At 36.1% G+C, this 24,642-nt stretch overlaps 1 protein-coding gene across 4 annotated transcripts in view; it reads right to left on the bottom strand.

Annotated features, from left to right (window-relative positions):
* The window catches only part of INVS (inversin), a 99,311-nt gene that overhangs the window by 38,681 nt on the left and 35,988 nt on the right, over nucleotides 1-24,642 (bottom strand). For 3 of the 4 annotated variants that reach the window (XM_069778809.1, XM_069778810.1, XM_069778811.1), the window contains 4 exons: nucleotides 18,497-18,670; nucleotides 12,967-13,134; nucleotides 6,627-6,807; nucleotides 2,872-2,981 (listed from right to left, as the gene is read on the bottom strand). In XM_069778809.1, the coding sequence (XP_069634910.1) occupies nucleotides 2,872-2,981; nucleotides 6,627-6,807; nucleotides 12,967-13,134; nucleotides 18,497-18,670 (633 nt within the window). Of the gene's footprint in view, nucleotides 1-2,871; nucleotides 2,982-6,626; nucleotides 6,808-9,586; nucleotides 9,722-12,966; nucleotides 13,135-18,496; nucleotides 18,671-24,642 lie in introns of those variants that run through there. The other variant, XM_069778812.1, reaches the window with a different exon arrangement.

Consider the following 24,642-nt stretch of genomic DNA (forward strand, 5'->3'; position numbering starts at 1 on the left):
CTTTCAACCACTCCTTTTTTTAGTTTTTAATGGGAAAAAGAGGAAGAAAATCCTATAGTGCTATAAGAGTTGTTTTCCAAAATGAAGTTATCACAACTTGAAAACAAAATGAAATTAAATTAGAACAGGATGGTTAAGAAATTGGAAAACAGAAGTATCGATCAGTTTAATTCTACATGTATTTTGTCATGAAAAATCACATGTATTTTATCTCTATTAAAAAAGTGGAGAAAACAAAATAAAAAACAACAAAGCTGAAAAACAACAGTAGAGAAGTAAACCTGGATAATTTTAATCTGTGCCACCAAGAAACTCTGAAAAATACTCAATATTATTTTTTAATATTCAAAAATAAGACCAGGCTATTCACATTTCATTTACTAGATCAATCTATACAAATATGTGAAAGGGAAGTATGTTGTCTTGGACATCTCTGGAAAAATTCAGAAAAAATTAATATATATATAGTCCTGCATTCTGCATACTAAAATCAATACTAATAGAGCATCTTTCTTCACACATGAAGTTCAAAAATTTAAAAAGGATGTGTATTTGGACCTTCTGCAGGATACATAAGCCATCTAAATTTCAGGAAACCTATTTGGGTAGTTATATTAGGTAACTTCAGTTCTTCTAGAACTTTTCCTTCTATAATAAGTGGGGATAAGTTAGTCTTAGAGAACAAATTCTTCATTGAAGAGACAGCTAAGTCTCTTCAGTCATTAAAACCCAAAAATGTTATATTAGAGTAGGTAGCCTGCAGAAAAACAGAGCAAAGAACAAGGTATCGAGTTAAGTAAAACTGAAAGCAACTCAAATATTTATAATAAATACAAAAGAACAAACTTTCTTCTTCTTGTTAGGGACCAAGAAACATCGCGTTTTAACTGAGAAACATACCATGCCTATCCAAACTTGGGCAGACTGTACAGAACAACAACGCAGCTCTCAAGCCATAATGTATAGATGCTAGTGCCAAAACAAACATGGATGTGTCTCCACTCAGTTGTTTGACTATGTATATGGAATACAGTCGTGGGAATTACTCAAGGATTTGTGTTTAACTGAGAAAAAAAGCAAATAGTGGTGCTCAGAAACAACCAGAGTGGTAAAAAAAGAGAGAAGCTCCAGACATAATTTAGGCATGCATAAACAGGAGCTCTTGGATACATCACCAGCTAAAAGAGGCTTGCAGATCTGAATGAGAGTCTCCTGTCTGATTCTTCATGCAAGATGGGAAACAGTACATTCATTGTAAGTACACAAGATTACAAAAGAATGTCTGATTCCATCACCTACTCTATTTCCTCATAAAAACCTAAATGGTATCATAGTTTGGCTGGCTGGTGGGATCAAAAGGCAGCAATATAATGAAGATATTTCATACAACTGAATCAAGCCCAGAGAAAAAAAGCCAGCATGAAAAAATCATTTTTTAGGAATGTATCAATATAGAAAAAAAAAAAGATAAAAGCATGTGGACATAATCACCAGACTGTAAATAAAAACATTCTATCTTTCCCACGAGTCTGACTCAAACTAGAAAGAAAGGCTTTTACAACATAAATATTTTAGACATGTGAGTCAAACCCAAATTGTACATACCACTTAATGAACAATAATCAGCATCAATAAAAAATTCTCTAAAAAGGTGTAAATTATACACAGAGATATGCTCCACTGAAAATCTGAATTTAAAAAATATCAGTATGGTCTTACTAAGACCACATCCAAAAAACCCCACCAAAACCCCAAAACTCACTTTCACAAGGAAACAGAAGGTGACAGCTGTGGTATTAATACACATTGGTCAGTTCCCTCTTTCAATAGTATTTCTGGATTTGTTAACTTGAATGGTTCTCAAGGGCATTAAAATTTTACTTGTTTTATGAAAATAAACATGTAGGTAGGCAAAAAATACCAAAATTAGTATCCCTGTTAAGAAAATGCTGCAATATGCTCTACATAACTACATTAATTAGGCACTAAATAACCCTTCTTGTAAAGGGAGGTTATGAATAATATAACTGAAGAAAACTTAGATAGGAGCTCTCAGCTTACTATGCATGGCATAATTCAACTATGAACAGACAGAGCAGCATGAAAAAAGCCTTCCTAAGTTCCAGTGCTTGAGAACTACTTCTGTACTAACATCTATGACCAGCAATCATTAAACTGCTGAGTTTTATTCTTAGCTCTACCGTACCGGATCTCGCTCTGGAAAAAAATTACCTATTCCACCAAAATATAAGAATTAGGCTGTCTGAGAAACCAGTTTTCTTTGCTGACTGAAGTTAAAAAATATTTTTTAAATATTAAAAACTTTAAAAAACTTCTTAAAATATAGTGTTCATGAGGAATTGTGACAAAAGGTACTCGCTCTTTAGCCATGCTTTATGAGACAACAGCTCATTCATAATAGCAAATATTCATAAGTTAATCACTTTCTTGAAGGCAAAGACTGGTTTGACTGGTACTGAAGCAGCTGTGCAAATACTCATACAGGTGATCTTACTCTAGATACCTTATAACTGTTTAGATTTTGCTACAATGAGCCTTAAAAAGTAAAAGCACTGTAAAATAGTAGGTGCCGTTCTGCTTTCTATTGAAGTACCTCAATGACTATTGTGTTTTCTGATGCAAACATATAGATCAAAGGGCCTTTTTTGTACAGCAATGTAGTTTTTCAAAATTTATTTTTAATCATTTGAAATTAACCACATTTATATCACATAACATAGGAAAACTCTCAGTTAAGCTTGTGCAGACAACACTGTTTATATGATTTTAAAAACAACTCAAACACTTTGTTACACTATAAATATTTCAGCAAAATACATTTACTTCACATATAGGGTACGTGCTACTTACAGCAAAGTTGCTCTGCGCTGCATAATGTAGGGGTGTTGCACCTTGACTATCAGATGGGATAGTTCCAAACTTATTTCTTTCTAATAAGAGATGGACAATCTGTGCATGACCTGAGAAAAATAATATAATAAAACCAGATATGCATTGAATCCTGAAGTTAAACACTTTCCTATTAAAAAAACCAAACTAAAACAAAACAAAAAAACAAAAAAACAGAAGAAAATGAATGGACTTCAATAAATAATAGTATGTTTGTGTTGTATCCATTACAGTCTAAACATAGGCGAGAAACACAAGACTTGATATTTGAACTATTAAGCCTGGCATGCACTTTCTTCCCAATAGTGTTCCAGTTCCATGCTCTGTATCCTCATTTTTGAGAGGCATCTGTAAATCAGAATGACCTATGAGTAGGGACATGTAGAAAGATTTTCTATTTCTTTTAAAAGAAATCACTAGAGCATTTCCCTAAACAAAGAAACCAGCAGTAGCTGGTCAGACAACTGCACTATTAACATTGCAATGAATGAGTTGAATATTTCCAGAAAAAGCTTCTGATCATCCAGCTGAGATGCTGCATTTAAGTAAGAGGTCAGTCAGAAGCAGTGAAGTGAGCAGAGACTGATGATGATGAGCATTTGTCCACCTACATTAAAAGGTAGGCTAAACAAACATTGACAATTTCATCCTACATCACATTGTTTTACAGAAATTAAGTGTTAATTCTTTACTTAGGTTTTATTCAATCAAAATTTCAGCTGAAGATGTACAGCAGAATCTGGAGGCTAGTCTACTACCAGCTGCCATATCTGCAATAAACAACAAACTGACACACACAACTCCTTCCAACAAAACAGATTAGAATGTTTTTAGATTTTTGGGGGGATGGTAAACTTCATATCCACTTCTCATACAGGAAAACAAAGACAAAATATAGTATATTGCCACTAAAGTCAACTGATCCTTTCATATGCTTTCTTTTGTAGGCATATGTGGCTCACAGAATATCTTGATGATTTGGTATTTTAAGAGATACTATAAGGCATAAATCACTCTGATTTTACAGGAGAAATGTTCCAGTATCTTGCATGTGAAGAAAACAATCAATTTTGCAGCTTGTTACTTTTGCACAGTTGACTTGAATTACTTCGGAATAAATGAAAAAAAGTAGGTAAACCATTCTAATAGCAGCAGGCTTTTTTTTAATGAAAACACCGACAATTACAGAATGAAGCTGTGTAACAGTTGTGGTCTGTAGCTTTTAAAAACCTACGAGATGGAGGACTAGGCAAGCCTTCTTTTGTGGAATGGCAATTTCAGACTTTATATGTATAGAAATATCACAAAAGAGAGAAAATGGTCAACTTGGGTCCAAAAGGATGAACAGCTACAAGGGGATTATTTTTTTTCTAGGGGCTTTAGGGTGTACAGGAAGGCTCCTCTTTCCTTTCAGCCATTAAGACAAGCCTGGACCCAGAACAAATCACAACATTCTGTCCCTCCCCTACCAGAAGAACACTAAAAATAAGAGATACAAAGTTGCTGTGCTCTTCCCATCTCAAGACTACAAGAAGTGAACTGAGGTGCACTGGAAGAAGTTGGTTCTGAGTGCAATCCTAGCAGGAAAAACATAGGAGTACTGAGCCTGGAGAAAAAGTTGCCTGAAGTTTCGGGACACACAACTAGAAAAAGGGAAACTGAACTGTCTGATCAGGACAGAAGGTCTACCTAAATTATCTATGAGAAAAAAGGCTTGAGGGAGTTGAAAAAAAAAAAATTGTATTGGGTGCAACAGTAAATAAATTGGTGCAAAGATGGATCTTGCTCGGACATTAATGTAAACAATAAAACTCAGTTCTTGAGGTCAAGAACTGTCATTTCTGTAGTACTTTTATTTAGAAGAGATGTAACTTGGCAGAGACTTTTATCTACACAAAAGAAAAGGTAACAGGAGCAACAAGGCCCTAAGATAGAGTCACATGCAACCTATCACCTTTAACAGAGTATTTGTGGCTGTATCCATGCTCCACCTAAAACCTCCTACTGTTAGCTCATTTATTTTAGACTCTTTGAGATCTATATACAGCATCCAGTAACTAACTTAAAAACAGAACCCTAAAAATTAATCATGATTTACCAATCAGAAGTTCCCCATGGGCGTATGCCACCTAGAGACCTCATCAAATTCACAAAGGACTCTGGAGGTCTTGGCATGTCTTCCCCCTTTATTCCACATTGATTAGACAATCCATTTTTCCAACAGACAAAACTTCTCTCTCAAATGCAATCAATTCCAAAACATGATAAATTTAGCTCCTTGGACAGAACCAAGTGATAATGACTATTTCTTTGTGAGACCAATCCTATGACACTTAAAGTGTTTCACAATTTCTCTGTAAAAATTCAATATCCCTACTAGAATGCAAATGCAAATCTGAGAACACTTTTTTTTTTTCCCTTAAATAAACATAATCAAGCTACATGTATATTGTCACTGGAGGTGCAGTAAATCGCTCCAGTGAGCAATCTGATTCTTTTATTGGCATTCTTTGTCTGCAGCGTCCCAAAGGGTCTTAGGGATGAAGCCTGTTAAAAGGGGAGAGAGAGCGTTTGAAGATTCTTTCTTTTTATCTGGCACATGGTGTTCATTTTTCCCTCTTGCACATTGGAGAATTGAAAATCGGAGGTCAATTTTCTAAATCATATTACTTTTGTGCCTGTCATTTTATGAGTTGTGTTTCCCTCTATTTAGACTATTTATATTTAATCAGGTTTTTACCTTTTTTTGCAAAGATTCCATTTTGTAACCTGTAAAACCAAACTGTGCAGAATTCACATATGCAAGGTTACAATTGACAGGGCATCTGAGTCTCAGGGTAGCAATCTGAACAGAAAAAAACTTTATCTGAATAAAACTTCTTGTCAGATCTGATTAAGACTGTCATAATGTGTCTGATGAAGAGCTTGTACTAAGAGTAGAAGTGTCAGCTCTGCCATTTTCTTGTTGTTCACTTGTGCTGGTATTATCAGATTACCTGCAGTTTCTTTGCGGGAATCTTTTTAAGTCACTTGTCTATTTTGTGAGAAGTAGTTTAGTAAAAACTAGATAATATAATCCATAAATCCATTTAACTGGGCACAAGTAAACTGCAATACATCACAATAATCTGAAAGTGAACAAATGAGTGATGATGCCACTGTCAACCCCTCCGCGTTGTGGAGCACTCACTTCCCTCAGGCACCCTGCAAACCCTATGTGACCATCTTGCATATGGACCAAGTGAGGGTGTTAGCATCAATCCATATATTAAATATTAGTGAAGTTTTCTTATTTTTTCAGGTAAAAAATAAACAGAAGGTCTGATATTTTCTTCATGCACCCCAATGGATTTTCTTGCATACACACTGGGGTGGGTACACCACACTTTGGACTCCACTGCTCTAGAGTACCAGGGAATTTTTTTAACCTATGAACAAAGCTACATATGCAAGAACACCTCAGTATGGTCTAATTGTTCTCAAATCATAAGCATATATAGCCTGCTGAAGTAATGCATTTTACAATGCTTTGGAGAATCTGAAGCTAAAAAAAAAACAGTCTACACACAACTTCTAATTCTGGTCTAGCACAAACTATTATTGTGCTAAGAGATTAGTTAGCATAATGCCAGGCTGGAATTAAATAAAAAACAGAGACAAAGATCAAACGCCACAGTCAATTAATTATTAAATGACTTCAGCATTGTCCAGTTTACCAAGTAAGGCTGCCCAGTGAAGGGGAGTTCGAAACAAGTTGTCATAAGATGTCACATTGCAGCCTTCGTAGGAGGTCAGGACATCAACAACTGCTACATTCCCATCAGCAACAGCAAAATGAAGGGGAGTTCGTCCTTCATAGTCTTGCCAGTTAAGCAGAGATTCTGTAGGTGCAGCTTCCTTTTAAAGAAAAAAAAAAAAAAAATTAAGTTGAAGACAAAATCTATATACTCTTTACAGATAGTATTTTTTTTTTCTCCTGAGTTTTATAAAAAGGAGATAAACTGTCCTTGCTCAGTAGAATATAGCTCTACAACCAAATACATTTGTTACAGTATAGGCTATTTTCAAGTATTTCTTATGGAACTTTTTATTATACTTACTTAACTATTGTACAAGACCTGATTTTTGGTACATACCCTGTATTTTTACCACTCTGTTGTGCAAGTGGCTCCTTACAGATCTTTAAAAGACTAACTCAGGCTCTTGTGAAAGTAACTAGATCTTCTTACTTGATTTTCTAAGTTGAACACAACATAGATACCTTCATATTTTTCTCCTAGGACACTCCCCTTTTTGCACAAGTTAATCTTATGGCTTTCATTATAATACTTTTCTAGCATTTTAAAACCACATGACTACCAGAATATTTCTAAAGGAGATGTCAAGGTCTCTAGCTGAGAGGACAGAAGTAAGTTAGAGAGTATTTCTAATAAATGCATCTACTTGTAATGGATTTAATTTTCAATTTAAAAAAACCAAAATCTTTTAAAGTATCGTGATCAGTCATCTGATCATATTAACATAGGCATTAATAGATATAACTTGACTTTTCATGACATCTTCTTAAGAAAAAAGCTAAACTACTTTCACATAAGGCCCCCAGCTATATAGTTTCATTTTATGATAATTTCCTCTCTCGTCAACTTTCTTCTAGACAGATTTCTCTTCATGATTTTCTTTCTCAGGCAAAAGAAAGAACAGATACAAACGAACATCATCTTAGCGCTGCAGAGATCTCCAAATGGCAAATATCATAAAGGCCCATGAAATACAAACTTTAAACTTCACTTTCCTGAAAAGAAGAGTATCTAAAGAAAATAGTAAACAATAAAACAATAGAAACTTGGGATGCAGGAGACCAAACATCTAGAGCAGAAGCAGAATGTCAAAAAAAGAGCTTAAATAAGCTATAGGGAGTAAGTCTGCTGTTCTATCTCCAACAATTCAGAACAGTTCACTGAAGTCATGGGAACCCTGTGCAAAAGAAAAAAAGGAATGTAGTCCTGAGATTTCTAACTTCCAACACTAGAATGGATTTTAACCCACAATAACTGAGAAAAACAATCCTGAAAATATAGAGCCAAACTGTATCTTACAATATACTTATCAAGTATCTTACTTATGAAAGAGGAGGGAGAGATTGTGATCAGCGCAGCTTGTTAGCAGTTGAAGCAAATTCTTGACCCCTTTCTCTCTAAACTAATTGAATTTTTTTCTGTTGACTTCACTAGGTACACAAATAGGCCACAAAATCACTTGTATTTGCATTATTTGAAATGCAGTAACTATTACATAGATATCTAACATTGAGAATGATAAATCAAGAAGCAGAAAGTCAGGAAATTCCAGAGTTACGGTTTTATCCAAATATTAATTGACCAAGGTTGTATATTCTATATGTTCTATTTAATAGATAAAAAAATAAATACATTTAGAGTTATATTTAACCATATTTCCTAAGTGCAATCTGGCTAAATTAATACTGCAGTAAGTAACCTCACCTCTGCAATGCCCCGATTCTTTGTTTCTTACTGTTTTACTTTCCAACAGTGTCAACTTAAACCTCCTAATATTTGATTAATGTAAGTTTTCTGAAGTTAAACATTTATGTACTTTGCATACTATATGTAAATGCTAATTAAGTTGCCTGTCTCACATATAAAAAACCTGCATTGGTTTTAGATACCAGTAGTGTTAGCCATGTTTTGCTACAGAAAAAAATTAACATACTTGAAACATACCATAGTTCATTACTGTATCTAGCCACTAGTACAATAACAGATAATCTATTAAAAACATAACAAATTGATAAATATGAATCTCTTAACTAAAAATACAAAGTTAACATTGTTACACGCACAAACCACAATAATCAAAGCATGAATAACACTTCTTTTAATAAGCATTCAAAAGCATTTATCTGAGCCGTTACAGTGAAAAAGTGAAGTTTTATGTTCTTCCCTAGCTTTAATAATTTTCAAGAGAAAGCTAACTGATACTATGCTTACTTTCTGTCTATTCAAAGAGCTCAGCAGGGGGAGTATAGAGGCCACTGCAAAAATTCAGAAGTGATCTTTATGAGAATCACTTTTAAGAATGACTAAAAATGAATGATGATATGCACAGAGGTTATTACTGAAATTCTAACTCCACCAGGGGAAAACCTGTTTGAACAAAATGGACAAACAGGAAAACAAATGCTTCTTCACTTTACCTATAATTTACTGATATAATCTGGAGAGCTAATTTTCAAGCCTCTAAAAGCACAAAACATACTATATAAATAACTCCTAAAAATCCTGGCTCAAAGTCACTGATGTTCTCCGGAATATATCCCCATAATCAAAAGTATTACTTTTGCAAAACGGTAAAGAATCTTTTAATGACAAAGCCACTATTTATATTCTTGTCTGAAACTACTCATGTGTTTTGAAATTTTTGGCCACAAACTAAAATTTTCTAGGCCTTTTTCTGAGTACATTCAAGAGTATAATTTCTTTGGATTTTAAGTGGTTTTGGTGTACAATTAGCTATAATTAAACTGTCATACTACATTAATACTTTAAGCACAATACACAGAAGAAACAGAAGCTACACATTTTTCTGCAGCAATTAGAACAATGGAATTGTAGGCAATAATGGAAAGTGTTGTATAAATAAGTGTCATGTCTCTTACCATGAAGGATAAATAAAGAGAAGAGATACAAAATAGACAGAGAGTACTAAGCAGTTGCTTCCATCATATTAATGGAACCTTATTCTGTTCTTTTCTCCTTAAATCTTCCCAACGTTTTTCATGTAACCAAGCACTGCTGAATCTGGAAAGGTGGAAAAGGAAGTTGACCATGAGAGCATCTCCAGATTAGAGTTTCTCTCTATTGCACACGTTTACTTTCTAAATATGTCATGAGTTCCATTTTTGCTGTATGTCATGGATTTCAATATTAGATATAACCAATTTGTGCATAACTGTGACCCCTGCAAAGCCAACCTACTTCTTCAGCATTCAGTTGAGCTCTTTTTGTTATTGTTTATTTCGACAATCTCAATGAGCTTAGTACTATACAAACATCAAGCAGAAAGATGACCCTTAATTTTATGAATTTATAAACAGGAGACAACAAATGGACACATCCAGATGGCAAAGCACAGAAAAATAAGACAGTATTTTTCAGTAGCATAGACTGTGGTCTTAATAAAACCAGCAGCTTAACTTTTGTCAAGTTTTTGTAAAGCAGCACTGGAGAATTCTGAGTAGGACACTGGAGAAAAATAATTTTCTGGGGAATTCTTCCACAGCATTAAAGATAACATGTGAGAAACAACAGCAGTGTTGTTTTTCATAACTTAATCAGCAGGCAACAAAGGCTGCCAATGCAGATTGACCAGCAGTAGATATCATTATCTAACTGCTATCTGAGCAACGGCACATATCTTACAGCTTATAGCACTCTATCATGAAAGCAAAGATAAATGGTTTGTGTTGGATGTGATTAAAAAAAAATGGAGAGGCAACAGTGACACAGAGTCGTAGGCCTTCTGCACTACTATCACTACAAGGCAATATTCTTGTAAACTTAGAAATGCAATTATGCAAGTTAAGACACTAGATGACTGAAATTTTAACTGTATGGGTATGTACATTAGAAATACCATGCAGAAAGTATGTGAAAAACTATAAAGTTGACAGGGATGTGAAGACCTAGAGAGGAATGAGAATAAAACGTGATGCTTGGGCAATAGATCTGTAACTGGGTAATATGGCAAAAAGTAGCTAAGAAAGGAGGGGAAGACTGTGAGCTCTGCTAGGTAGATATCTATCAAGGCAAGTAAGAAAAACACTTCAGTTTGGAGAGAAGACAAGATCTTACTAAAAGATTAAACTCAGAGACACCACCACCAACAAAAAATGGTATTTACACTCAACAACAGATTCAATCAACAGATTGATTACCTAGTAACCTAGTAACAATGTTTCTGTATCATCAACTTTTACAGCACCTTCCACAAATCCTTTTTTATTTGAACTTGTTATTATCTTACTCCATCAATAAGCATATATAGGTATAACTATTTGGAATATAAACAAATTAGTTGATGCATGAAAAAGCCTAGATGGAATCAAGAATACATTGTTTTAACTCTCAAGAGTGGAAAAAAAAAAAAAAAAAAAAGAACCAAAAAAACCTGGACATGATCATGATTCCGTATTACCTAAAGAGAATCTTTGAGAACACCTTCAGTAAGGAGACAGGTATTTTTGACCTTTTGTAGTGCATCTGGCTGGGATGGAAGTTAATTTTACTCACAGCAGCAGGTATGGTGCTAGGCTTTGTATCTGTGATTAGAACTGTTGATAACACACCCATGTTTTGCTATTATTGAATAGTGCTTGCACAGCATCAAGGATTTCTTTTTCATGCCCTGGCCCATCCTGCTCCCCTGCTCCCCCCAGTGACTGGGCTGGGGGTGGGCAGGAGACTGGGAGGGGACACAGCTGGGACAGCTGACCTGAACCGACCCAAGCAATATTCCATACCATATAACATCAAGTTCAGGGAAAGGAAGAGGCTGGGGAGATGCTCATGGCTACACCGTATGTCTTCTGAAGCAACAAGTAAGCATGCTGAAGCTCTTTTCCCATTTTTCTGGGAGTGGCTAACATCTGCCTGCTGATGGGAAGTAGTGAATAAATTCCATTTTTTTGCACACAGCTTTTGCTTTCCATACTAAACTATCACTATCTTCATCCACGAGTCCTCTTGCCTTCCTTCTATTTTCTCCCAGTCTCACAAGAGGGGAGTAAGCGAGTGGCTGTGCAGGTGTGAGGCTGTTGGCTGGGCCAACCCACCACAACTTTTAAGAACATTTACCTTGACTATCTAATGTTTGAAAAATTCTATATTTGAATACAGCAATCCTTACCTACTTTTCAGCAAATTTCTTTCTCTAGTGTGGCAGAAAAGTAGATGGTATATACAAACTGAAACTTTGTGACAAGATTTTGTTTGCGACAAATTATTTCACAACTGAGTCCAAATTACAAGTATCTTGAATAAATAGAAGTAATACAGAAATAAAATCACATTAATTTAACACTGGAAACTTCTCAAAACCTATTTTTTATAGCAAAAAAGAAAGTACTGGTAACTACAAGATTATCAATGTGATTTGGAGAAAAGCAAAGAAAATTTTTATATGCCACTCATAAGTTCTCAACTTGCAAGCTAATCAGGCAAACACATACAAGTCATTGTAGTTAGCTTACAATCAATATGTGTCTAGTTCTGAAAGACAAAGATATATATTGTTGCAATATAAGAGAAAAATTAAATTCAGACTTCTGTATCTTTCCATGTTAGTGAAGTTCAGAGATTTCCACCAAATAAAAAACAAGGTAAAAATCAAGCTGAGTACATGATTTCATTGTATGTATTATAATTGTCAGTGTAGAAAGTGAAACTGAAATACTGCAGAAGGAGAAAATATGCCATGAAGGAAAAATTATTAAATCTGTACACAAAAATATTCGGAAAGTCTCTCGATAGACTGATTGTGGGCTTACTGATAATTGATCAAATATTTCTCAGAATTCTGACTTGAAAGACCAAATTAATTAGACTTTTCAGTACAGTTAACTAGAAATGAACTTTCAAATCATGAAGAAAAGACACACAACAAAGAAATCAGTGTGCAAGATGCAACTGAGATGAGTAATATGACTGGCCATTTTAACTAGGAGAACTTGCAACCCCTTCCTCCCTCTCTTACCCCCCAAATGAACAGTTACACACATCAAACTAATTGAGAGAATATATGTAGTCCATGAGATAGAGCAAAGACATTTACCCATAGAACTCAGAAGAAAGCCCTTTCAAGAGAGCAAAAATATTTAAGATTATTTCTTACAAAATTCTGGATACTAGGAAAAGCAAATTATTTCATTCTCAAGGAGTCAGTGGACCAAAAGGAAAAATTTCAAGAGAATAAAAAATATTTCTATCAGAGTAAAGTAATAAATACAGAAAGTGTTATATATATAATAGACTTTCTTACCAGAATACATTTCACTGTATGAATTGCACTAGGATCCTTGTTGTTAGCTGCCCAGTGAAGTGGGATTTTTCCTTCAATATCAGGGATTCCAATATTTGAATCATGTTTTATGAGAAGTTTCACATGCTCTGGGTTATTGTAGTAGGCACTCCAATGCAATGCAGTTTGCTGGAACACAATATTCACAAGTTTTACAAACAAGTTGAAAAATGAATAGAAGATGAAAATTAAAGTTGGTTAGAATCTGAAATATGATTTAACTATATTTTCACAGAATGAAAGATATCACCTAGTCCAACTCCTCTGCCCAAAGCAGGGTCAACTAGAACAGCTTGATCAGGACAATGTCCAGTCATATTTTTAGTTATCTCCACAGATGGAGACTCCACAACCTCTCTGGACAACCTGTTCCAGTGTTTGACCTCCCTCACAGTAAAAAAATGTTTTCTCAGGTTTAAACAGGATTTATTATATTTCAGCTTGTGCCCATTGCCTCTTGTCTGTTCACTGGAGACCGTTCAGAAGAGTCTGGCTCCATCTTCTTTACTGCTTCCCATCAGCTGTTTATACACATTGGTAAAATCACCCCTGAACTGTGTCTTCTTCAGCCTAAACATGCACAGGTCTCAGCCTCTCCTTGATATCAGATGCTGCACTCTGTTAATCATCTTTGTGGCTCTCCACTGGGCTTGTTCCAGTATGTCTATGCCCTTACTGTACTGGAGAATCCAGAAGCAGACACAGCACTCCATTTCAGGTGCCACCGGTGCTGAGCAGAGAGGAGGGACCACAGGTAAAACCCACTTTAAACAATGGGTAAATGAGCAATCTTTTGTTACACTTCAGTAAAGAGGACTGACAGAAAATAGAGCACATGTACCTAGTGTGGGTGACAAGCCAAAATCAGTGGAAAACAGGCTTTAAACAAAACGGAACAAGAGGCCCATCAGCTTGAGTAAGAGTAGATACGCGCACGTCTTTGCTACTGAAGCCTGAATTAGGTCTAAGCTACACCATCTCACATGAGACCCAAGCTGAGAAGCCCTTATTCTTGGAATTGGAACATTAAGTATTTCTCGTAGGAGATTAATTGCTTCGTATGAGGATTTCTTGGACTATGGCAGGAGAATAGCCAACAGGGCAATGCCACTGGGTGCAGCAATTTCAGACCTGGAGAAAATACGTGAGCTTGGTATTAAACAATCATGTCCAAGTTGGAATGATCATCTGTAGCAGGCCTCAGCACCAGAGCTGCACTATAGAACAACTACAGCAATTAGTTTGGTCCCTCTTAAATTTGGAAATCTCTTAAAATAATACAAATTGATGGAGAACCGTATAACAAGATGACTCTCCACTAGAGGAAGATGGCACTGAATACTAACACTGGACTTGGATCCCTCTTGAGCAAAGGTTTTGACTTCCTGCACTGTCCTTGATCACTCAGAATTCCAAGGGTGAATATTACTGAATCTAATGCCCACCAACCCATGGCAGTCCAATAAAAGATCAAAAGGCAATCCATGCTCCTACCGCCAATTCCTGACTGCCAGTGGCTTTTTACAAGCATTATTGATGTTCATAAATTACACAAGCAAACCGATGTATATGGGTTTTTTAAACAGCAAAATGTTGGTATATTAACAAGTATTTTATTTATCAGACACATCTCTCCTAACTGCCAAGTAGCAGAGGGTTGTAAGATACAGAATGAATTCTATTCCCCATCTCTCTTCCCCCCTCACCCCTGCAAAATATTACATGGCACTTTGATTTGAAAACTGAGAGAAATAACTGCTGCGGAACATTTGTGTATAAGCCTATGATACCCTGAATTAACATCCTTGAACAGTGAGATAGAATGTATGAGTTCACTATCATATCCTTAATGTCTCTGTAAAGGAAGAAGGCAAAAATGAGCCTAATTTTTGTGTTTGTTGCTTTAAGCTGTTAGTTTAGTACCATGGTAACACAATATGATAGCACAATGTTTTTCTCTACTTGGTAGTTCACTGAAAAAGAGCTCATTCTAAGACATAACTAGAGGGGCTGTAAGGAAAGGTCTGATGACTGACACCACATACAGCTACATACAGCCTAGCACCATAAAGCATGTTCAAACCATCACAGCCTGTCGGGATTTGAACTGAAAAAACTTCTAGCAGTAGAAATTTGTAATAAGTTAACAAATGTTATTTCTTAAGTGGAGCTGACCAGTATCCCTAGAAACTGACAGTTACAATGAAAGCAAAAACTTTTGATTACCAGGAGGCCAATGTAGCCTTGGTTTACTGGCTTCTCTCACCTACAACCTGCTTTTCAGTCAGCTGCCTACATGGAAGTAGATGTAAAAGACAGTTGTTCTCTCCCATGTTCAGGAATTATATTTGACAATCTTGATGCACACAGTTGCAGTGAGGGAAATGGATAAACTATGTGCCCAACAGGGTCAAATGTGTTGGACTCTGTCCCTGAGACTGCCTTTCATCAACCTGAATTCCATCTTTGCTACTGTGACTACTCATGACACAAACTGGAATAAAAGTGCTCTACATTTTGTGGGAAATCTGGCAATGCTTTAATACTGCCTTGGAAATCTGCTAAACAACAGGCATAGTTCCTAAAAGGTTTTGGCTGGTTTCCATATACCTTTGTTAATTAATTAACATGGTCAGGAAGTCAGCATGACCTCTCCAGAATGACTGCTGTAATTATAGCCAGGGTTTCCATGATACATGTTAGAATATCCTGGAAGACAACAGCTGATTGCTAGGGCACAGGCTGGTTCAACTCCACTGGGGTGTCCCATGAGGGGACAGAAGATTCATTTGTTGAAAACTGGGCTTACAGCTGTCTTATCTTGCTTCCTAGATGATAAAAACAGGTAAGGATTTCAGAGTTCAAGCAATTGCATCACTAGAAAAGTCCAGTCCCCTTCTCTTACTATGTCTTTTGTGGTAGAATGAAAACCCACTACATGACATATGGAATAATTACTTCCACTAAGACTAGCCTTGCCAAGCTAGTACATTGGATATCAGCTGATCCAAATACACTTGATGAGGGCACTCACATTTGAATCAGTGGTAGATTAGTGCCTGGTGGGGAGAATTTTTGCACCAGTTCTAAGATCACTTACAAATTGTAAGAAAGAGACCTTTCTGCTGAATGCTTAAAAAGCCTCCATCATCAGCAGCAGTTCCAGTTATATTGAATAACATGCCTACCTTGCCAATGGTAGTTACGTCACTGTTTTTTGGTCTTCCTTTTGCCATCTACAATCACAGTGTCTCACTTTTTGTTACTATATGCTTACAGAAAAAATTTGGCTTAGGGAACATTCGTATCTCTGGGTTCTTTGAAAAAAGTCTCTTTCAGATTTCAGGATATACAAACTGCTCAAACACATGAAATTTAATCCCGATATCCCCAGTTTAACGGGTCCCCAATAATTACTAGAAATCTGTCTACTAAAGGCAATGTGATCATCTCCCAAACAGAACATGCATCAAGCATGCCAACAAGAGGAACGAGTCTGTTTTGTTCAAAACGTATGTGTAAACACAAGAAATCCTTTACCTAGAATGTCTGTCAGGACTGTGTGAAAGTCCTATGCCTCCTCATACCCTAATATTAATACTAATGGAGGCAACCATTTCACATCAGTTTTAAATAAAGCATTGCTAAACACTCAGACTTAAGAACCACACTAATCTGAGCACCTCAAAAAAATACAGTTACCATTTGCTAAATAACTATTCCTTCTTTGAAAATGCATTAGTGTGCTATTATTGTGGACTGACAGTACCTCTCTGTATGAAGAGTAATAGTAAACCAGTTGTTTTACAAACTGTATCACCTTCCTTCTAAGATCCATCATCTCTTCTGGCTGGTCCTTTTAATGATAGTCCTTTTTAACAAACGTCAGTAGATTATCTCCTGAGGCTCTCAGAAGTCAGTGTGCTTCTGAAGCAGGCTGATAATTTTACTGATGTGGTAGAGAATGACTTGACTTTCCAAATGGACACGAGACAACTCATGACAATATATGCACTATACGATATACCTGGAAAATCATCTGGAGATTTCCTGGCCTTTCAAGCAACTGTGGTCACTACAGATGCAGAAAATTAGTCTGAAGGACTATTCTAGGAAGGTAGTAATGCTTAAGCTCTGAAGATGTTAAGATTACATTTTCTCCTGAGGAAGTCTGCAGTTTCACAAAACAAATGTCAAAGTGACTAACTGGTGCTCTGCTTCAAATGAAAGTCTCATGCCAGAACATCAATGAACTTCATCACATCCCTCTCACTAAATGATAAACTCATGGAAGCAATAGTGCATGTGCATTGGTAGCAGACCTTCTGTTGCCATTTGGTCCATTTTATGACAATTATAATAACAACAACAACAATTTGATACTTTTTATTGTCTCTGTTAGAAAACCTTCTTGACAAATGGCATCCCATTCTATCCCAGGCCAAAAAGTCATGTATGACTACAAGACTCTAAAAATTGTCCATTTTTACTTACAAAGATACAGAAAAAAGGACAGTCGACCAGATAGATTCAGTATATGGATATTTTTACCCTTGGACCATCCTTGTGGATGGAAGTGAAGGAGTGGAAGTGAAAGAGTAAAGCTGAGCCAGGAAAAAAGGGGGGAGGGCTGGTGGGTTGAAGGTGTTCTAATTTTTGTCTCTGTGTCTCGTTATACAAAACTATTTTAATTGGCAACAAATGAAACTCATTTTCTTTAAGTTGAGCCTGTTTTGCCAGTGACAGTAACTGGTGATCAATCTTCCTGTCCTTATCTCAACCCATGAGCTTTTTCAACCTATTTTCTCCACCTGTCCTGTTGAAGAGGGGGACTGAGAAAGCAGCTGGGTGGCCATTTGGCTACTTGCCAAAGCTAACCCACCACCCATTTCTAAAAGGTAGCACCTATGGACAGCTATGTCAATATCATCACCATTTTAGTGGCCCCAGTGCAGAGCAAAATTGATCACCCAGTGTTAGGAAGGATGTCTGCCAACAGCAAACCTGTATTCAGCTCAGCACCAAAGGAATAATTTCCCCCCTTTTTTTTTTTTAACTCACCTTTGGTATTGACAAATACTTTGAAGGCCTTTTGCACAAAGTTTTCTAGTGACTCTTATCATTAAATTATTCTAAACGTACGGTTTTTCCAAGGAAGAAAAGCAAGATAAGCACGTGCTGTCCAGATTCTAACCAGGATCACAATGTTACAGAAAGACATAGACCTTAAAACCAATGGGGTTTGAATCCTCTATTATTCTATGTACTTTCAAAAAGAATGTCGATTAGCTCAGTGCAATGAACTTTTACATCATTATCATCAGGAAAATATTAATATTTCTAAAGGTGATCATTATAATACCAGTGTTAGCCACTATTCTGAAGACTCAAAAAGTTTGTTATGACTGAAATAATTTTTCACACACAACTGATGTGATACCAATTTCCAAAGCTGCTACAAATGTTGTCTTAAAATAAGTGGTATTTTTACCTTGTTTCTGTCCTGGGTATCCACTTCTCCAGGTGCCATATGTTTTAGCAACAAAGCTAAACATTTTGGGCTTTTGTGACGTGTTGTTAAATGTAATGGTGTCATATCCTCTAAGTCCTTCTGCATCCAGTTCCCTCTACGAGCCAGTAAAAGTTTCATGAAGCGGTAATTTCCCTGGGTAAAGAAAAATATCAGAAATTTACTCATTTATCAAACCAAATGATGATACTGTTTAGATATACTTACTTTAAGCTTTGGAAACATCTAATTAAGATTTTTTGTTAAAAAACATTAACTCTTGATTTTTAAGTCTGTTTTGCTACTTGGTATTAGATACATATCTTCCATTAGTGGAGTGTGTAAGACAGGGTTCAGTAATACTGAAAATTCTGCAATATTGTCAGTTTCTTGACAGTTTAACCTCAATGAATATCATGTAAAAACTGAAATAAGACCATGACATGCTGATTTCAGCAAGGCAGACAGTTATCAGATGACAAATAAAACTAAACATGAAGCAAGATCACAATTTTCAAAATGAAATTAAGAAAAATGATTCAGAGAGATAAAATGTACTCAACTGAATGAGTAACAAATATATGGAAAAGTGATTGTTTCTTACATTTTTAAATTGGGAACTATATATGAGTTTTGAACTACTGTATGCATGATAAATGGATGGGACAGCTAGCTTTGTAACACATTTCAAATACTTAACTCCAGACTTAATAGGTTTTCAAAAGAAATAATGTAGAAGTGCTCCTGTGACAAATAACTGAGGGTGGATCCCAAAAAAACCAATCTGGTTTTATTTTTCAAATCATTGAAGAAGCCAGTCAAAAAATAAAGATATAATCATGCAATCATGAAGAAGCTGCACTGATTTAAGGTATAGCCAGCCTTGACTTGCTACGGCCCCTTGCTTGGAGGTTATTTTCCATATAACAGAGATGCTACAGACGACATTTTGATGCTTCCACTTCACTGCAATACAAAGTCTATTGGGTTTTTCAAACCACCTTCAGCAGTTAAGTTTCAGTTGAAGAGCAGTAACAGCTGGACTGATAACTCATTAGAACAAAAAAATCCAGATCTAGCTTGTGTGATCATGTTTTAAACATCCCTATTCTTTCCCCACTCTAACTTTTAACCTTTCCTAAAGTGAAAAGAGTGTGCTGTCTCCCAATTTTGCTCACTGTCTCCCAATGTTTCCCAAAATATTGGTTTTTGCCAATTTCACATATTGACAGTTTAAGTAAAAGTATCAATTACCCATAAATATAATGAAAAGAGAAAGCTCAGAAGAGAAGAAAAATTGCACTAATTCCCCCTACTCAGAGAAAAGCTGCAGTATTTGATGAAGCTTTATTAGACAATGTACACAGGACAGGTGACACTCAAATCAATAGAAGTCATGTCTTTGGATTCTTCTGCTTATGGAACTACCTGCAAATTAACATATTTCAGTCTGCTACAATTCTTTTATAAATCCTGTATGTTAACTTAGTCCCTTTAGACTGTCTTTGGAAAAACAATGAAAAAAGGTAAGCATGTAGACAAGTGCAAGCAGTGCTAATGAATGGGGGCACCTCTGCATCATAAGGCTCAGAATTGCAAATCACTTCCTCAGCAGAATAGTAGGGTATAGATGGGCCAAAGGATTCCACAGGTCCCCACAGTATCCAGTGCCAGGGAATAAAAATATTCTTGTTTCCTTTTTCATAGCAGCCATAAACACTGGAAGGGCAGATTTTACATATATTACTGTTCTGCTCTTTGTCTAATAAACATAGAAGAGTTGAGCTTTATGTGGGCAGAATGGATTTCACCAAGTTCGCCTAAAATAAATGAATTTGATTTTTTTTTCCCCCTACTACACTATTTTAAAATACAAAACAGGGAAAGCAAATCATGAATGAGCTCAGACAAAATAACCTCTTCCTGCTTCTACAGTTTATTACCATCGGTCCTTGCTCTTCAATGAAAGCCTACAAGAAAAGTCTGCCAAAAACCTTACCACAATCCTGCCTGAAAATGCAAACTTCTCTTGCCAGAGACAGCATGGCTACTGTACTCTTCAACAGCATTCACAGCAAGTCTTGACTGACTAATTCTCTTTCTTCTGCTGGGTGTCAGGGAAAGCATAACCCTAGGATTTTGCCCGTTTAATACACAGACATACATCAAGGCATGCACTGAAGTACAGAGGCAGAACAGCATAACGTCTACACAGCTACTAATCCACGCAGAACACCCTCAAATTCATGATAAATTTGGGAATGAGTTAGGAATGAGAAATCTCCTCATTATTGCCATTATATTTTATGGGTAAATATAAGAAGAATTTGCAAAACTCATTAAAAAAAGAAAAAAAAACTAGCAAAAAATCGCAATGTATCATGATGTAGTTGGGAATTAGACTGGGGGAAGGCAACATTAAATAACTTGAGAGAATATTAGTCTTGGAAGAAATATAGCTGCTTTTCTCCATCACAGAGGATAATGCATTTGGTTTGTTTTCAGTGTATCCCGCTCAATGTGCATGCATACACATGAAAAAAAAAAATTGATTTTCTCTTGTTGATGGATACTTATTGGAAGATTTACAAGTATATTGTGCTTTTTGAATGAATTCAGCTGAAGAGTCAAAGTTAAAATAATACATAAAACTAAGGAAACATGCATTTTTATTATTAGAGTTCCTTTCCCTATACTGTATTTTATTTTTACTGTTAGACATTTTTCCACCAGTTAGTACTATATTATTCTGTTACATGCTTAGCAACCAACAAATCCCTCTCCTTAGGAAATGAATCTGTAATAAATCCCCTCATTCTGAAACAAAAAAGATTCTGTTTCTTCCAAATGATTTAAGATTTTTTTTAAAACACCACCACAGAAAACACCTGTATGTACACTACTTATTTGTAATGATCTTATTCATGCTCTTACTCCTGACTGCTGTTCTTTAGTAATACCATGAATGTTACTGTGTTCCTTTCACTTGTTAGAAAATAACACCATCCCTATGAATGGCAAAGGAAAAATTACCCACCTCCAATTGATTACTGCTAAGTTTGTAAATATGCAATGTATCAACATGTCTTGAAGGCAGATCTAATTTAGGTCTTACTAGGTGGAGGGGGAAAAAAGTATGCTTAATCTGAAAAGCAGTTACTAGCCGAATTCCTTCATTTTTATAAAATTCTTGTGTATAACAAGTCTTTAAGCTTGCTAGTTTTTACACATAGAAGATGCACTTGGTTGGCCTAAAGATTCCTGGGCAGCATGAAGCGCTTTGGGTCACTCCATGGTCTCTTAACATTGATAATGTCTCTGAAATGATTCTGTTATACTGTGAAAACATTATGAGCAAACACTATTAAATAATGGTACAGAAAACTGAGTTCCTGGTAGCCAAAATTTACTATTCCAATGCGGATTCTTAAAATTCCTTTATATTCTATTAAAATTATTTTTAAGCAAAAACCTCAACTCTGTATGCAAACTATAGCACCATTTCAGAGAACAGCTGACAACTAATCATAATCAGAAGAAATACTTCTGCTATTTCAGAATTTCAGCCACATACCCTAACTGCAATGGAGTATAATACATTTTTTGGTAGCCAGATAGTTCAATAAGCAATCATTGCTCTGCCATCAAATAATGACTTTGAAGAAAGTTCTGGACCCCAAGCTTAACTGCTAAGTAGTCAGAAAAACTTTGCTTTCCTGAATGTTTCAACAGAGAAAAGAGCAATGGGAGAAACATCTTAGTTGGAATCAATGAATTTGCCAGAATTCAGATCATCCCTGAAACTGAAAAAGTTATCCCCAAAATTGCAGATTCACTCAGAAAAAAAACCACCTGCCTAGTATTTTCAATATGACTCTATTGCCAGGAACAGGTTCCAGTGGAAAATTGCCAGTAAACTCTTTTCTACCTACTTTTCTATGTGTTTATTTCTTCATCCATCTAAAGCAGCTTTTTCAACCTATTTTCTCTCCCTGGCCTGTTGAGGAGGGGGAGTGAGAGAGCGGCTGGGTGGGCATTTGGCAACCAGCCGAGGTCAATCTGCCCCATATGGTCACCTAAGCGAAAGACTAAAGAAAAAACAAGCTCTGTACTTATTACAGTGTTGTTATGATTCTAATTGTAGGTTGATACTGAAATTACTGATGGTTGTATTACAAATGCACTAAAAACATTAGCCTCACACTTCACATCATGCCACGTTATACAGCCAGGCACAATCCTGCTTTAAGTTGCCCAGCGTCTCTGTTTCAAACGCTTCCTCAGAATCTGGCCCACGGTACCTTCACTCAGCAGTCAGAAGATTAGGGAAAGAACATTTCTTTTTCCTTTCCTTGGATTAGTGGCAGTCTTCCCTAGCAAACTAATGGAGAACAGGAGACCTAGTATGTGACTCAACCTATCATGGGCATACGGGTATAGGGAAAGGGAGGGATTCCAGCATCACTGCAAAGCCACTCTTAACAACTAAAGCCCTTCTGGGCCAGGTATCAGCCTTTCGCCAAATGAACAGACACAGGTTCCTACTAGTCCAGTGTCCAAAACACTTCAATTGTACTGCAACATTTAGAGCAATCATATTTTCCTATTACTGTTGGGAAGGTTTAAATAATGTTACCCACCTCTACTAGCTGGCTCTCTGGTAATAGGTAGCGCAATAGACCAACCAACCTAACAAGGAAAACACTATCAAAAATACAGCTGTGCAAATATTCCAGCATCCAAAATGAAAGAGGTTTTGGCAGACATTTTTGTTCCCCACATGGTATCTAGCAGTATAAGAAAGATTCAGAGTTGTTAATGGATTTTTTTAATTTACATTTTCAATACATGTAGATAATTTAATACATTCCAAGATGCATTGTTAAAGCCTGAATCTTAAACTACCACAGAGCTAACAACAAATTGCTGCAGTCTGTTTCTTGTAAAAGGTATTATTCTACATGTAAGCAAAATTCTTCCAAAATTTTTTTAGCATACATGACTGTTAACCTCCTTAACAGGTGACAGGATATTCTCTCCTCAACTGTGAGACACCATGCATGTTCCCTCTCACACCCAGACAGCTTAGCTTGCCAGCAGAGAGGTCATGTACAGTGCTCTGCTACATTTGGTAAAAGCCTGGCAATGCCAGCAATGGCAGTTGGGATCACTGCTCAGCTATCAGAAGATAAAAGAAGAACAACAACTGCAATTAATACTTACTTGCAACATCTTACTTCCTCTCCACTTAGCTGGCTAAAATCTGATGCTTTTGTGATTCAGAATTGAAAAGAAACCGAGTACAGTTCCTGTAAAATGTATAAAATTTTCTTTCTGTGAACTGAAAGTCAAAGTCCGTAACAGCAACAGGGACATTTAAAGTGACATCATATAAAATACATAAATGTAAAAACCTGGATTACTGACTGTTGCTATGTAAGATAAAATGCAATCTGAAATGGAGGTGTCATTAGCATCTTAATACCAAGCATGCATATATTGAAACTAAGTTTCATCACAGATGTCTCCTGGATAGTCATTAAATAGATAAGGGTCCAAACACTTTTCCAAACTACAGCTAACACCAAAAGACAGTAGACAAGTACACTTATTAATAGAACAGGAACCAACCCTCTTAATCTGTTAATATTCTTATTCCTTATATTACTTCCATTTTATATGGCTAAAGCCTCAATAAATTGATATCCCTCTCCTGTACCAGCTGTGGCTCTACAAGAAATGGGAAGGATAAATGGAAGGGGGAAATAGAACTATTTCATCTAAATCCTAAATGAAAGGCATCATATCAGTTTCACTGTAGTCCAGATTGCCATTTATTATGCACCAATCAAGAAGATTTTGCAGAATCCCAAATAAAATTCTCCTGAGCACATAATGATGAATGACACTGAAGTATTTTGCATAGCAAACTTTTAAGTATTTCAGAGACATACAAGCTTGCTTTAAAGAGTTCATCTGGGTTCTAGAAACATTCTGCTGATGTGCAACAGAGCTTTGAAAATTTATTTCCCTTCTCATGCCACTATTTCTTGGTGAGTTAACTTGGTCATTATGTAACCATGTGCTTCTATACTCTAACCACTTCTCCTACCCTGTAGTGTTGATGT

This window comes from Haliaeetus albicilla, chromosome 3, assembly GCF_947461875.1.
Source record: "Haliaeetus albicilla chromosome 3, bHalAlb1.1, whole genome shotgun sequence".
In the NCBI taxonomy this organism is placed as follows: domain Eukaryota; kingdom Metazoa; phylum Chordata; class Aves; order Accipitriformes; family Accipitridae; genus Haliaeetus; species Haliaeetus albicilla.